Source organism: Lacerta agilis, chromosome 8, assembly GCF_009819535.1.
Source record: "Lacerta agilis isolate rLacAgi1 chromosome 8, rLacAgi1.pri, whole genome shotgun sequence".
In the NCBI taxonomy this organism is placed as follows: Eukaryota; Metazoa; Chordata; class Lepidosauria; order Squamata; family Lacertidae; genus Lacerta; species Lacerta agilis.
In genome coordinates, this window is record NC_046319.1 from 8,575,273 (window position 1) to 8,588,478 (window position 13,206).

Sequence of the window (13,206 nt, forward strand, 5' to 3'; positions counted from 1 at the left end):
CACCTGACCTTCCTACGCCTCTGGTGGCACAGTCCTGTAAATTAGGTCCCAGTGATCCTACAGCGTGCAGGATTCTTTTTTAAAAAATAATAATAATCATCATCATCATCATATGGATTTGGGTGTGACTATTCAGTGTGTACCCAGGGAGCACCTGAGCATCGCCATTCATAAGGAAACTGCTCACATAGCGCCTCTGCCTCTGCACTGCCCAACGGAGGCTCTGCCTTTGCCTACCTCCTGGGAGCAGAAGAGCCTGGCATGGGGAGGAGAGTCAACTTTCCAGGGGACCCCCGGGGTCGAGGGTGAGTCCAGGGCCGGGGGGCGCAGGGGCAAGGGGCCCCAGGAACGCTTTGCGCCGCGCCCCGTCGGGCAGGACTCCGGGTCTTGCCTGCGCCTGCGCCTCCTGCATCCCTCTGTCCCGTCCTGGACGGGCAGCGCGGGAGCGAGGCGAGCGGCGCGCGCCCTGCTGGGGGCGTGGCCCGCGTGACGTCAGCACGGGCATGAATGAACAGGGCGAGAACTTTCCCACCAGCTCCCATTGAGCTTTCCGGAGCTGCGGAGGCGACACGGCTTCTGCCCAGGCGCTTCTTCGACGGCGGCAGAGAAGCGAGCAGCCAGGCAAGCAGGAAGGAAGGCAGGCGCTGCTCCGGGCACAGCATGGGCAGTCTCCGTGGGGCCGGCGCCCCTCTCCTCGTCCTCCTCCTGGTCCTGCTCCAGGCGGCGCTCCAGGGCGCCCAGACCCGCGAAGGTGAGAAGCTCCTCGAGGCGCCCCCCTCCCGGCCCGGGACCCTCCTTCTCTCGCTCCCCCGACGCCGCGCCGGCTTGAGCGCCGACGGAGAGCCGCGTCGGGGAAGGGAAAACGCGCGCGGCTTCCTGCCCTTCTTGCACCCCGAGACGGAGCGGGTCAGATTCGGGACTGGCGGGCTGAGGGTCGCTTCTGCTCACCGGCATGGCAAAAAAAAGAAGGTTTTTTTCCCTCGCTTTGGCGAACTCCGGTGCCCCCTGCCCTTCCCAAAGTCGGTGCGTAGACGGTGCGGGTCCTTCTGTGCGCGTATTTTAAACTCCAGGTGCAGATTTAAATCTCCAGCGAGGGACGGGCAAGAAGAAGAGGGGCGCGTCCGTGGGGGGGGAGAGCGAAGCGAGAGGGCGGCCGGCTGGTTTGGAGAGGCGACGAGGCCGCCGCGGGGTTTCGGAGCAGCGGGGGAAAGAAACGTTTCGCACCGCACAAAGCTAATGGATGGATTTCCTTACCAAAGGGGCTGTGTGGACCCTTTCACCTTGTGGTAATGGGGGAACGTAGGTCTAGCGACGCCTAAGCAGAACCTCCCGGTTCGAAGGCAGTCTACCTGCAAGTTCTCCGTGCTGGAAAATAGCAGTGGGAAGGGTCTGTTATGCCTTTATGCCCTGTTTAGGGGCTTCTACCTGGCCGTCCTGCTCGGGAACAGGATACTGGGTGAGGTGGGCCTTGGATCGATCTTTATCTTGTGGTCCGCTGTTCGGCCTCCTGGGATGCGCCCCGCGTTTGAGGAATGGGGCGCTGGCAACCTCTTTCCTCCACGGGTTCCAGCGCCTTAAGCAGAATGCTCTGCTCAGCCCTACGGCCTTTCTTCGAGTCTGGAATAGCTCCTTAAACAGGCGCAAATTGTTGCAGGACATTTTTAAAATTCCTGAGTTGGATCAATAGGTAGATCTTCGGTTTTTTAAAGAGTTGTGACTTATTCCGAGGAGTGTTAGATAATGGCTTTGGGCAGGTGCTTATTTCTGCCTTGGGATATCAAGTAAGTGCACATGGATGGACAGGGAAGAGGCTTGTGTCTGAAGAAGAGTTCTGTGGAACACAGAAGTTTGCATATGCCTCTGCTCCCGCCCTTTGGGACTAAGCACTTGATTTCCCCCAAATAGGAAATAGTACTGCCCACTGGCTAGATGGCAGGAGAGCAAGGTTCCGATCCTGGGCCCTGCTTGTCACATTCAGGGAAATGCGGTGATTCACACGCCTGCCTTGCTTACACAACTGGGCCTCCGCTGCTGTCGTCGCAGGGATGGTTCATGCCAGGTTGGGCAAGGGAGGAAAATATTCTGGTTGCCACAAGAGAAGGGTGGGTCAGGGAGGGGCGCTGAATCAACACCAGGAGATTGATCACCCACAATCTCCATTTTTTTCACAGTGGTGCGGGAGTCAGAGGCAGATTTCCTCTTAGAGAGAGATTTGGGGTTGCATGTATGGGGTGCCATTTCCTTGTCCTTTACTCTCATATCTGCCACACTGGAAATTAGGCGAATGCTTGGTATCTTCACAGTCTCCATGAACAGGATCTCAGCAGCCGGAACCCTTGCTCCAATTCTCTTACGCAGTCGGTAACTCTGAGCTCTGCTCCCTTTTGAGCAGAATCTGGGAATTCAGGAATATTTGAGCCTGGGACTATACATTTGATGTTTGGAACTTCAAGTTTCAAGGGGCCAATCCTTTCCAGAGACAGGCTGGTGTGTTCCTGAAGGTCCTTGAAATGTGTTGGACCAGTCTTTGGGCCTATCCTGCCCTTGACCCAGGAGCACAGTGGGGGGCAAGCCAGCAGCAAAATTCCTCCCAGGTTAAGCCCTTCTGTGGAACAAGCCCAGACTTGCCCACGGGTGTGTGCTTTTTCTGCCTGAAAGCCAGGATTTAAATATTTGGCCCCGGGGGATCACCCCAGAGCATATTTTCCGTGGTGCGTCTTGTCTCAGGAATGTGTGGAGCCCTGTTAGTCCTTGGAGCATGTGCAGAAGACTTTTCCTAATCTTGTTTAGTCACTACAACCTGATCTAGTATTAAAACTGGTATTATGGGGCTGAGCTACTGGGAAGCCATGGGGTTAACTGCCCCTATTCTGGTGCTCTCCTGCTGGCATGCGCTACAACTCCCAGCAGAGCTGATTGGGAGCTGTAGTCCAAAACATCTGGATGGCACCAGATGAGGGAAGGCTGCCCTGAGAACTAGAAGGGCTTATGGGGCAGGGCTGTGGCTATCTGGATGCTGGTGGCCAGTGGAGAAGGACTGTGGGAACTGACATGCAGGAGGCCCCGGGGTCCTGGCAGCATCTCCAGCTAGGGCTGAACAAGAGTCCCAGCCTGAAACCCTAGGGAGCCATTGTCAGTGTAGACAACACTGAGCTAGATGGACCAGAATTCCAACCTCCTTTGAGGTAGCTTCCTGTGTATTTCACAAACTCTTGTGTTTATCCGGCCCCCCTCCACCACCCCCTTTTTAAAAGACCTGGCAGCATGCACTACCTTTCTTCACACCTGGGCAGAGCGAAGTGGGAGGAAGCAGCAACATTGATATTTAGAGCAGAACTTGGGAGAATGTTGCACAGGGTACTTTCAGTCTCCAAAATGCAAAGAAGAGGAGAGTTTGGATTTGATATCCCGCTTTATCACTACCCGAAGGAGTCTCAAAGCGGCTAACATTCTCCTTTCCCTTCCTCCCCCACAACAAACACTCTTGTGAGGTGAGTGGGGCTGAGAGACTTCAGAGAAGTGTGACTAGTCCAAGGTCACCCAGCAGCTGCATGTGGAGGAGCGGAGGCGCGAACCCGGTTCCCCAGATTATGAGTCTACCACTCTTAACCACTACACCACACTACACTGGGGTGGGTGGGAGCCGTGCTCAGGGAGTCATGGAGGACTCCCTGTTTACTGGGCAGATCCCTCCAAGGCTCCCCCCCTGGAATTATTAGAGCCCAGCTGGCCATCATTGGGGAACCCAGGCAGACTCCCTGGGGAGATGGAGATGATTAAGGGGAAGCAGTTCTTTTCAGCTAGGACAGGGATCACTTTGGTGCATGTCTGTCTGCACAAGGTATTTTCCATGCTCCCTGGTGAGCCTGCTCTTTAGTGAATGGTAAAACGCAGCTGGAACCTCTAAAAAAGAAGTACAGTGTAACATGGCATGGGGTTGATGGATGTGCCGCATGCAGGGAAAAAAATTTGAATGGCATATGGCTTCAGAACCCAGCAGCATGTTTGGTCAGCTACTTGGAGCCAAATTTTGCCCATTCGGGCCGTGCTGGTCGGTACAGTGGAACCTTGTATTTTGAACTTAATCTGTCCCAGAAGACCATTCAGCTTCCAAAAAGTTCAAAAACCGAGAGTCAATGGGGGGGGGGGAATGAAAAACGCAGCTCGGAAGCTATTTAGCTTCCGAAAATCGTTTGAAAACTGGAACGGTTACTTCAGAGTTTTGACGTTCGGGAGCCGAAGCGTTCCAAAACAGAGGCGTTCGGGAACCAAGGCTTGACTGTACTTGCAAAGCAGCTTGGGAGGTCCCCAGAAAAGAGGGCCCACTGTGTCCACCCCCCAAACTCAGCCGCTGACAAGGAAGAAGAGGAGAAGCCAGTGTTGGCATCAGCAGCCCCCAGCCAGCCACTTTGAGACGGAAGCTTTGCTGACCAGAGAAATGTGGATTATGGGTTTTGAGACACAGCCGCTCCAAGCCTTTAGCCTCAAAGGCGGCAGTAGCATTGGCTTCAGACTCTCTTTTTTTCCTTTTCTTTTTTCGCACATTCATCAGCTTCTTTTGAAAAAGCCACTGGAGTGTGTGTGGGGGGGGGGGGTCTGGTGGCGGGGAGAGGGAGAGAGAGGCATGGGTGGTGCTGCTGCTGCTGGAGTGAGTCAGGTTCCCCATGGGGAGGGGGGTGGGCTGCCTCTTCCAAACCTGAAGAGCCCACTGGCTTGCAGGAGAAGACAGGAATGTTAATGAAGAGGCAGGATGGCCGCCTGGGCTCTAATTACGCCAGGGAGGGAGCCTAGCAGGGATCTGTCCAGTAAACAGTTCCTCTCCAGCCCTGAGCTGTTGTGTAGCCATCTCTTGTCAGTCTCTGGAGCTGGGGGGGGGGGGGCAGCCAACCCTTGTGAGTTCAGGCTCAGGATGCCTAAAAGTAATTGGCCTTGAATGCAAAGGGTTAATTAAATATTGTGGCAGCTCCCAGCTTGGAACCGATGGGGAGGGGGGGGGAACCTTTTTGCCAGGTAGCAGGGATGTGTAAATTTCCGCTTCTCTTTTTTTTGTGCTGCTAAACCGAAACAGCAAAGTTTCACCCCTACCCAGAACATTTTCTTCAGAGCCACTGGACTGCTCTCTCTCATTACCGCACTAGGACCACAGGAAGCTGCTTTAGACAGAGTCAGACCCTTGATCCGTCTCGCTTGGTAGTGCCTGCACTGACTGGCAGAGGTTTCCTTCCTTCCTGGGACTCAGTAGCGTAGCCTTCCCTCTGCCACTAAGCTCTGTCCTTTCCAAAACATTTGGTTCTGGCCTGCAGCCACGCCCTGACTTACTGTTACTGTAGGAAATTCAGCACCTCCTCTCCTCTGCTCCATCAGCACTTTCTCAAGAGCAGGAGATGCTGGAGCTGACATCCACTGGGGCAACATTTGCCCTTAAACCTTCCTTGCAGAGCCCCAACGTGCAGGTGCTGTTTGTGGCTCTGGGGAGTCGGGCAGATGCACTTTGTGCATGCCCAGAGAAATGTTGGCATCTTCTCGACTTGAATCCTGGCAGCTCCCGAGTTCCCTCCCCCCCCCCCCGCAGTCTTAGTGGTACCGTGTAGTTGGCGCCGGGTTCTTAAAGAATGAGGTAAAGAAGGCAACTGAGGTGTATTTTAAATGCTTTCTGTGCTTACTGTGTTAAGACCAGTCTGTTTGGTGGCCAGTGCCAATGGGAGCCAAAACAGCAGGAGGGCACCAGCTTGGGCAACGCTGTTCTTGCAGATCGTGTTGTAAAGCCCAGCTCTTTGACTTTGGGCTCTGTGTGGATCCTGTTGCGCTCCTGACTAGCAGATTCCTGTGTACCACTTGGTCATAGATCCTCTGTCATGCATAAAATTGTGGGGTGGTTTCTCTCTCTCTCCCCCCCCCCCGGCCCGTTTCCATGTGGCTAAAATACAGGCAGTCAAAAAAAAATAAAAAAATCCACATGCTGGGAAGGGAGGGGAGAGCAAAGTTTAAAATTAACTCTGGAAGTTGGTGGGAAAGAAAAGCTGTTCCAGATGTTGCTTCCCTATTTATTTATTTTTATTTTAAGTGAAGAGTCCAGGGAAACCATGCAGAATGACAGGCAGACATTTGGGGTGGGGGTTGGTTGTGGGGGGGGGAAGAGAGAGCATTGCTTGCCCCTTTCTTTAACAATAAATCAAAATAGCTGAATAGGTTCCGATTAGGGAAGGGGAGGGTAGCCGTTTCCCCTGCTTTAAAGGGGGGGTTGGGAAAGGAGAGGCAGTGTGGTATAGTGGTTGAAGGGCTGGATCAGGGCTGGGAACCCCGGGTTACTTCGCAAGGTGGTTGTGAGGATAAATTGGGTGGAGGGTCTGTGTACATCACTTTGAGCTGGTTGGAGGAAGAGATAACTATAAATGTCCTAAATAAATACGTTGTATGTGGTTATTAGTCCCCCGAGGGACTTTCAAATAAAATAAAATAAATAAATAAAGTTAGTTTCGGTCTGATTTGAAGGCAGCGTATACTGAAGGTCAGTTCATGGGGGGGACAAAGAGGGAAGGGGGAGTCGATTTCATGCCTCGGTTGTGAGCTTCCCAGAAGTATCTCTTTGGCCACAGGATGCCGGACTAGATGGGTCCAGCAAAGCTGGCTGTGTGTGGGTAGACAAGTATTAGAAGCCTCCATTTTCAAAGGCCTGGGATGGCTTGGAAAAACACGAGGCTCTTAATCTCAGGGTCATGAGTTCGAGCCCCACGTTGGGCAGAAGTTTCCTGCATTGCAGGGGGTTGCACTAGATGATCGTTGGGGGTCCCTCCATGCTGTGGTTGCTCAAGTCAGCGAGGGCCGGGAACTGCAGTTTTGGGTGCTTACTGGAAGACTCAGAAGGCCCCTCTGATCAGCTCCAGCTCTTTGCTGCTGCAGATTCCTGGGGATAGAGGCTTAGACTGGTTGCTCCTCCCTTTACCGCTGGTCCAAAGTCCGAGAATCAAACTGAGTGTCCGTGAGAGCAGGGAAGGGCGAGAGTCCAGGGCAAAAAAGAGGCCTGCAGCTCCACCCGTCTCCCTCTCTGTGAGATGCACCAGGCTAGTTTTCCATGCTGGGATATGACATTAATGAGAGGTTTAGAGCTCTGGCAACCAAACCTAGGCAGCCCATCCAAAGGCTGCATCTGGAAGAGATTTGTGGGGGGAAAGAATCTCTGGAGAGCGGCAGGCGCAAGAAACCCCGAAAGGCTGGCAGGGGTTCTGTCTGCGGAGAGACAAGCGAAAGGCCTTTGCAGAGAGGAGGGCCAGGTAGAGCCGGTGGGGGGGGGGAGGAATATAAATCAGTAGGTAGAGCACCTGCTTTGTATGTGGAATGCCCCAGGCTGAGTCCTAGTTAGAAGGATCGCAGGCTGGCTGGAAAGGACCTTAGAGAGCTGCTGCCAGCCAGAGTAGACAGCACTGGGCCAGAGTTCGTGAAAAAAGGCAACTTCGGAAGGAAGGGACCGGACAGGACGCATCTGCTTTGCTTGCAGAAGGTTCCTTGGTCCAGCCCCTGTGAAAGGGTTTTGGACAACAGGAGCCGGGAAAGCTGCTGCCGGTCAGAGCAGGCCGTCCTGAGCTATGTACAGTGGCAATCTGACTTGTGATTGCAGAAGCTTCCTGAGTGCATGTTTGTTGCTTCTGCAGACCCCCCCCCCCCCCACAAAAAAAACACCAGGCCCTATTTTGGCCTCTGCAGGCCCCTTCCTCCAGCTGAGCATATTTGTGAAGAGTTGGGTCTTTTGCTCAGTTGCAGGTGAAATACGGTTTCTGGACTGTGCCCAGGGATTGCTCTCTGGAGATGCCCTTGCTGCCTGGCCTTGGCCAAGCTGGCCTCCCAATCCCCGGGGGCCACCCACCTCCCTCCCTTTCTCTTGGGAGCCCTTTGCCCTTCTGTCACAGGGCCCCCACCCTGTTCCCAAACAACCAGCCTTTGCTTTACAGCCTGAGCAGGTTACTCAGCACCTTCTCCCCATCAACGGGGAAAATATAGAAGTAAACCAAGGAAGGAGCTTGACTACAAGATAAGAGTGAGATAATAGGGCTTCCGGATGTCGGATGTCCGAGGGCAGCTTCCTGCCAGCAGACTTTGCTCACAAAACTCTCTCGCCCAGGGAAGAAGAAGAAGAAGAAGAGTTTGGATTTGATATCCCGCTTTATCACTACCCTAAGGAGTCTCAAAGCGGCTAACATTCTCCTTTCCCTTCCTCCCCCACAACAAACACTCTGTGAGGTGAGTGGGGCTGAGAGACTTCAAAGAAGTGTGACTAGCCCAAGGTCACCCAGCAGCTGCATGTGGAGGAGCGGGGACGCGAACCCGGTTCACCAGATTACGAGTCTACCGCTCTTAACCATTACACCACACTGGCTCTCGGGGAGGCACAGCCGGTGGCCACTGGGGTTTAAGAGAGCAGTGGGTGGGCAACTGTCTCCATCTTTCTGCCCTGTGAAGGAGGCAAGAACAGAGCAAGGGCCTTTGGCAGGGACACAGGCAGGCGGCTGAGCCACTCCGTTGTGCTTCTTCTGCTGAAGCAGAGGAGTCGAACAAGCTTTCCCATCCGTGGGGAAGGCAGAGCCGTGAAGCATGCAGAGAGATAACAGGCACCCTCCTCTGAGCAGCACTTTTGGACTTGTGGGAGACTTTGGGATTAATCCCCCACACACACAGTGCTCTCCGAAGCACTCAGTTGGAGAATTACAAATCAATGAAGAGCAGGCTTATCTTTGTCTAATCAAAGAGTTAAGGTGATACTGCTTGGGAGGGCCAGCTTCTGTTGATCTAGGGAGATGGCAGGATTTATTTATGTTTTTTAAGCGTTGCACAATGGTGGAGTTAGACTGGGCGCAAAAGCATTTTTCTGAATGCTCAGCTGACTGCCGTGAGAAACATGCTAGTATTAAAAACAGTGTATAACCGGGGTAGCGGGGAGCTGTTTTGCAACCCAAAACCAAAGGGAAAGAGAAATAATAAATATATTATGTGTCTGCTGCAGGTAGAGGAGAATTAAGTGGCATTTATGGCCTGTTTTCTCACAGGCGCAATAATTTGATTAGTGTAACAAGCATGGCTGCAATAAAAACATGCTTTAAAACTACGTGGGTGTAAGCCCACCTACCACCAAATTGAGTACGGCAGAGAGACCAGCTTTGGGGGGGGGGGGAGTCACATGTATCTGCTTCTGCAATGTGTGTAGTTTTCTGAACTGAAAGTGAAGGAAGGCACCTGTCTTGTACCAGAAGGACACATGACATATCTTCTCAATCAGCTCCCAAAAGGAAGAGGTTGGCTCTCTCCTTGCAGCCACAGGACAGTGCAGCAAAACTCGCTTCCCTCCTTCCCCTTAGTCAGGGACAAGGTTCTGCTCTCTGGCCAACAGGGCTGCTTGAGCACTTCAGGTGTAGCACCAGTGCCAGATTTACGTACAGTGGTACCTCAGGTTACAAACGCTTCAGGTTACAGACTCCGCTAACCCGGAAGTAGTACCTCAGGTTAAGAACTTTACCTCAGGATGAGAACAGAAATCGCGCGGCGGCAGCGGGAGGCCCGGTTAGCTAAAGTGGTACCTCAGGTTAAGAACGGACCTCCAGAACGAATTAAGTTCTTAACCAGAGGTACCGCTGTATAAGCTAAACAAGCTATAGCTTAGGGCTCCACTCTCTTGGGGGCCTCAAAAACAATTTAAAGGAGTGAAAAACTGGATGTACATTTCCAAAATATAAGATAAAAAACAAATAAAATAAAATCTGCATACAGGAGCAGTGTTTTGTGTTGTGTCGGAGCCTATGATGTAAGTAATGGGCCCCGCCTGCTAGCCTGCTCCCTAAAACATCACTGGTTTGCTCCTTTCTATATATAGGGTGCCTACATTCTGCATGAGGGACCCAGGTGGCGCTGTGGGTTAAACCACAGAGTCTAGGGCTTGCTGATCAGAAGGTTGGCGGTTCGAATCCCTGCCACGGGGTGAGCTCCCGTTGCTCGGTCCCTGCTCCTGCCCACCTAGCAGTTCGAAAGCATGTCAAAGTGCAAGTTGATAAATAGGTACCGCTCTGGTGGGAAGGTAAACGGCGTTTCCGTGCGCTGCTCTGGTTCTCCAGAAGCGGCTTTGTCATGCTGGCCACACGACCAGGAAGCTGTCTGCAGACAAACACTGGCTCCCTCAGCCTATAGAGCGAGATAAGGACACGACTGGACCTGATGGTCAGGGGTCCCTTTACCTTTACATTCTGCATGGACTGGTTGCAGGGCAAAAGGTGCAGATAGCTTTTGTTATCTATTAGGTCCATAAATTACCATATACTGTAGCATATATTCAACACACAAAAAACAGCGACAATTTGTTGTTGACAAAGGACAGCTGGACATATAAAGGGCCCCATTGCCTTCAGTAGTTTAGGGCCTCATCAAACCTAAATCCGGCCCTGTGTAGCACCAGTGGTGAAATGGCTGTGTGAACTACGCCACTGATCTTGTTTTGGCGGCCGGGAGGGTGAAAGCTGCAGGGCCCTTCCAACAAGAGCAGTAGGTGCATCCAACAGGATAGCTCAATGTTGTCCAGAGGCATGATGCTTTCGGCATCCATCCCTGCTGGACTATCCACTTCCCACTTCCCAGCCCGCTTAAACTCAGGCTAGGAGCCCTGTTGGGTGGCTGGCTTAGCTGTTCAAGTTGGGACACCACAGCCACAACCAGGAGATTAAGAAACCCCTTTGCAGTTACTCAACTTGACTCAGGCTCCTTTAGCGCCCCGGGGCAAAGCTGGCCTGCTGACACCGCATAGAGTTTTGTGCACCTGGGCCTGATCTGGGTAATGAGGCAGGCAGGGCAATTGCTCCTCCTGCAGCCTGACACCCACTTCTTGCGGATGTTAACATCAACCCTCCGCCATAGAAGGGCAGGGACTCCCAAGCTGGCTGGGAGAAAGGAGCTCTTTGCTGGTCCAGATTCACCAAGTGCCCCACACCATGGTCTCCTAAGCAAGCAAACATTGGAGTCTGGTAATAATAATATACAGGACCGAGGCCGTTTAGGGCTTTAAAGGTCAGCACCAACACTTTGAATTGTGCTCGGAAACGTACTGGGAGCCAATGTAGATCTCTCAGGACCGGTGTTATATGGTCCCGGCGGCCACTCCCAGTCACCAGTCTAGCTGCCGCATTCTGGATTAATTGCAGTTTCCGGGTCACCTTCAAAGGTAGCCCCACGTAGAACGCATTGCAGTAGTCCAAGCGGGAGATAACCAGAGCATGCACCACTCTGGTGAGACAGTCCGCGGGCAGGTAGGGTCTCAGCCTGCGTACCAGATGGAGCTGGTAGACAGCTGCCCTGGACACAGAATTAACCTGTGCCTCCATGGACAGCTGTGAGTCCAAAATGACTCCCAGGCTGCGCACCTGGTCCTTCAGGGGCACAGTTACCCCGTTCAGGACCAGGGAATCCTCCACACCTGCCCTCCTCCTGTCCCTCAAAAACAGTACTTCTGTCTTGTCAGGATTCAACCTCAATCTGTTAGCCGCCATCCATGCTCCAACAGCCTCCAGGCACTCACACAGGACCTTCACCGCCTTCACTGGTTCTGATTTAAAAGAGAGGTAGAGCTGGGTGTCATCTGCATATTGATGAACACCCAGCCCAAACCCCTGGGGAAGGGGTTTTTTATGGGCTTAGGCTTTAAAGACACGGCCAGTGGTATTAAATAACAGTGTCTCTGAGCATGGGCAGAGTTGCTCCCTGTCACCACTGAACAGCCACAGCTAGGATTTGGAGGCAGGGTTTTCTGGTCTGGAAGTGTTTCACTAATGCAAGTTGGGAGCGTCTTAGTTCTCTGAGCACCCTGGAGGGGGGAAGCTACCTGCCCCTCTCCTTCCATCTCTCTTCCCTCTACTTCTTAATAGCTTAGTGTGTGGCAGGTTGTGCTGGACACGCTGGGACTTCATAAACCTCTGTGTATCCAAATCAGCTGAGTGGTGCTGGTGTCCCCCCCCCCCAGAATCATCCCACTCTGTGGATTGGAAAGCTCCAGCTATTTAGTGCATAATTTGGGATGCCACAACCAGGGATGTTTATGTTGTTGTTGTTGTTGTTCAGTCGTTCAGTCGTGTCCGACTCTTCGTGACCCCATGGACCAGAGCACGCCAGACACGCCTATCCTTCACTGCCTCTCGCAGTTTGGCCAAACTCATGTTAGTAGCTTCGAGAACACTGTCCAACCATCTCATCCTCTGTCGTCCCCTTCTCCTTGTGCCCTCCATCTTTCCCAACATCAGGGTCTTTTCCAGGGAGTCTTCTCTTCTCATGAGGTGGCCAAAGTACTGGAGCCTCAACTTCAGGATCTGTCCTTCTAGTGAGCACTCAGGGCTGATTTCTTTGAGAATGGATAGGTTTGATCTTTTTGCAGTCCATGGGACTCTCAAGAGTCTCCTCCAGCACCCTAATTCAAAAGCATCAATTCTTCGGCGATCAGCCTTCTTTATGGTCCAGCTCTCACTTCCGTACATTACTACTGGGAAAACCATAGCTTTAACTATACGGACCTTTGTCGGCAGGGTGATGTCTTTGCTTTTTAAGATGCTGTCTAGGTTTGTCATTGCTTTTCTCCCAAGAAGCAGGCGTCTTCTAATTCCGTGACTGCTGTCACCATCTGCTGTTCATACCCCTCCTAATTTTATAGGATCCAACAATTTTGGGGAGGGGAGGGGAGGGGAGGGGAGAGGAGTTGGTCCTGTCTCCTTTGCAGAGTATGAAGCTCTCTGTGAGGTTGAGAGTCCTCCATGCGATAACCTTTCTTCATATCCCTTTTTCTCCTCAGTTGTCCTACTGGACTTTGCCAAGGCACAAGGGGATCTGGGCTGGCTCAATCATCCCTACGGCACGGGGGTAAGTCTTGTTGTCGAGTTTCACCTGCTTTAAGGAAACTGCTTTGTGCTCGAGGAGATACATTTCCCCACAAAACACAAGAGTACGCTGCCCTTTAAATGGCACCCCCCCTCCTTAAGCTGCCTGATGGTGGGGACCAGCCCCATGTCCAATGGATTTGTTCACAGGGCGGTGAGTTGCTAGCGGAACTGAAGCTTGGGCGTTGCTGATTATCTCGCATTATAAAAGGAGGAGGAAACAAGGGTAGGCATCGTGGGAGAAATAAACGGCAGGTATAATGACTTGGGAAATGTAGATTGAATTCTTGCATCCGCTTCAGATGCTCCATTC

General features: G+C 52.6%; 1 protein-coding gene across 1 annotated transcript in view; it reads left to right on the forward strand.

Annotated features, from left to right (window-relative positions):
• The first annotated feature begins 496 nt into the window (after positions 1-496).
• Positions 497-13,206, forward strand: part of EPHA2 (EPH receptor A2) — a 35,708-nt gene continuing 22,998 nt past the window's right edge. Inside the window, exons 1-2 of the mRNA XM_033159330.1 lie at positions 497-751; positions 12,809-12,876. Of these exons, the coding sequence (XP_033015221.1) occupies positions 508-751; positions 12,809-12,876 (312 nt within the window). The 5' untranslated portion in view covers positions 497-507. The remainder of the gene's footprint in view (positions 752-12,808; positions 12,877-13,206) is intronic.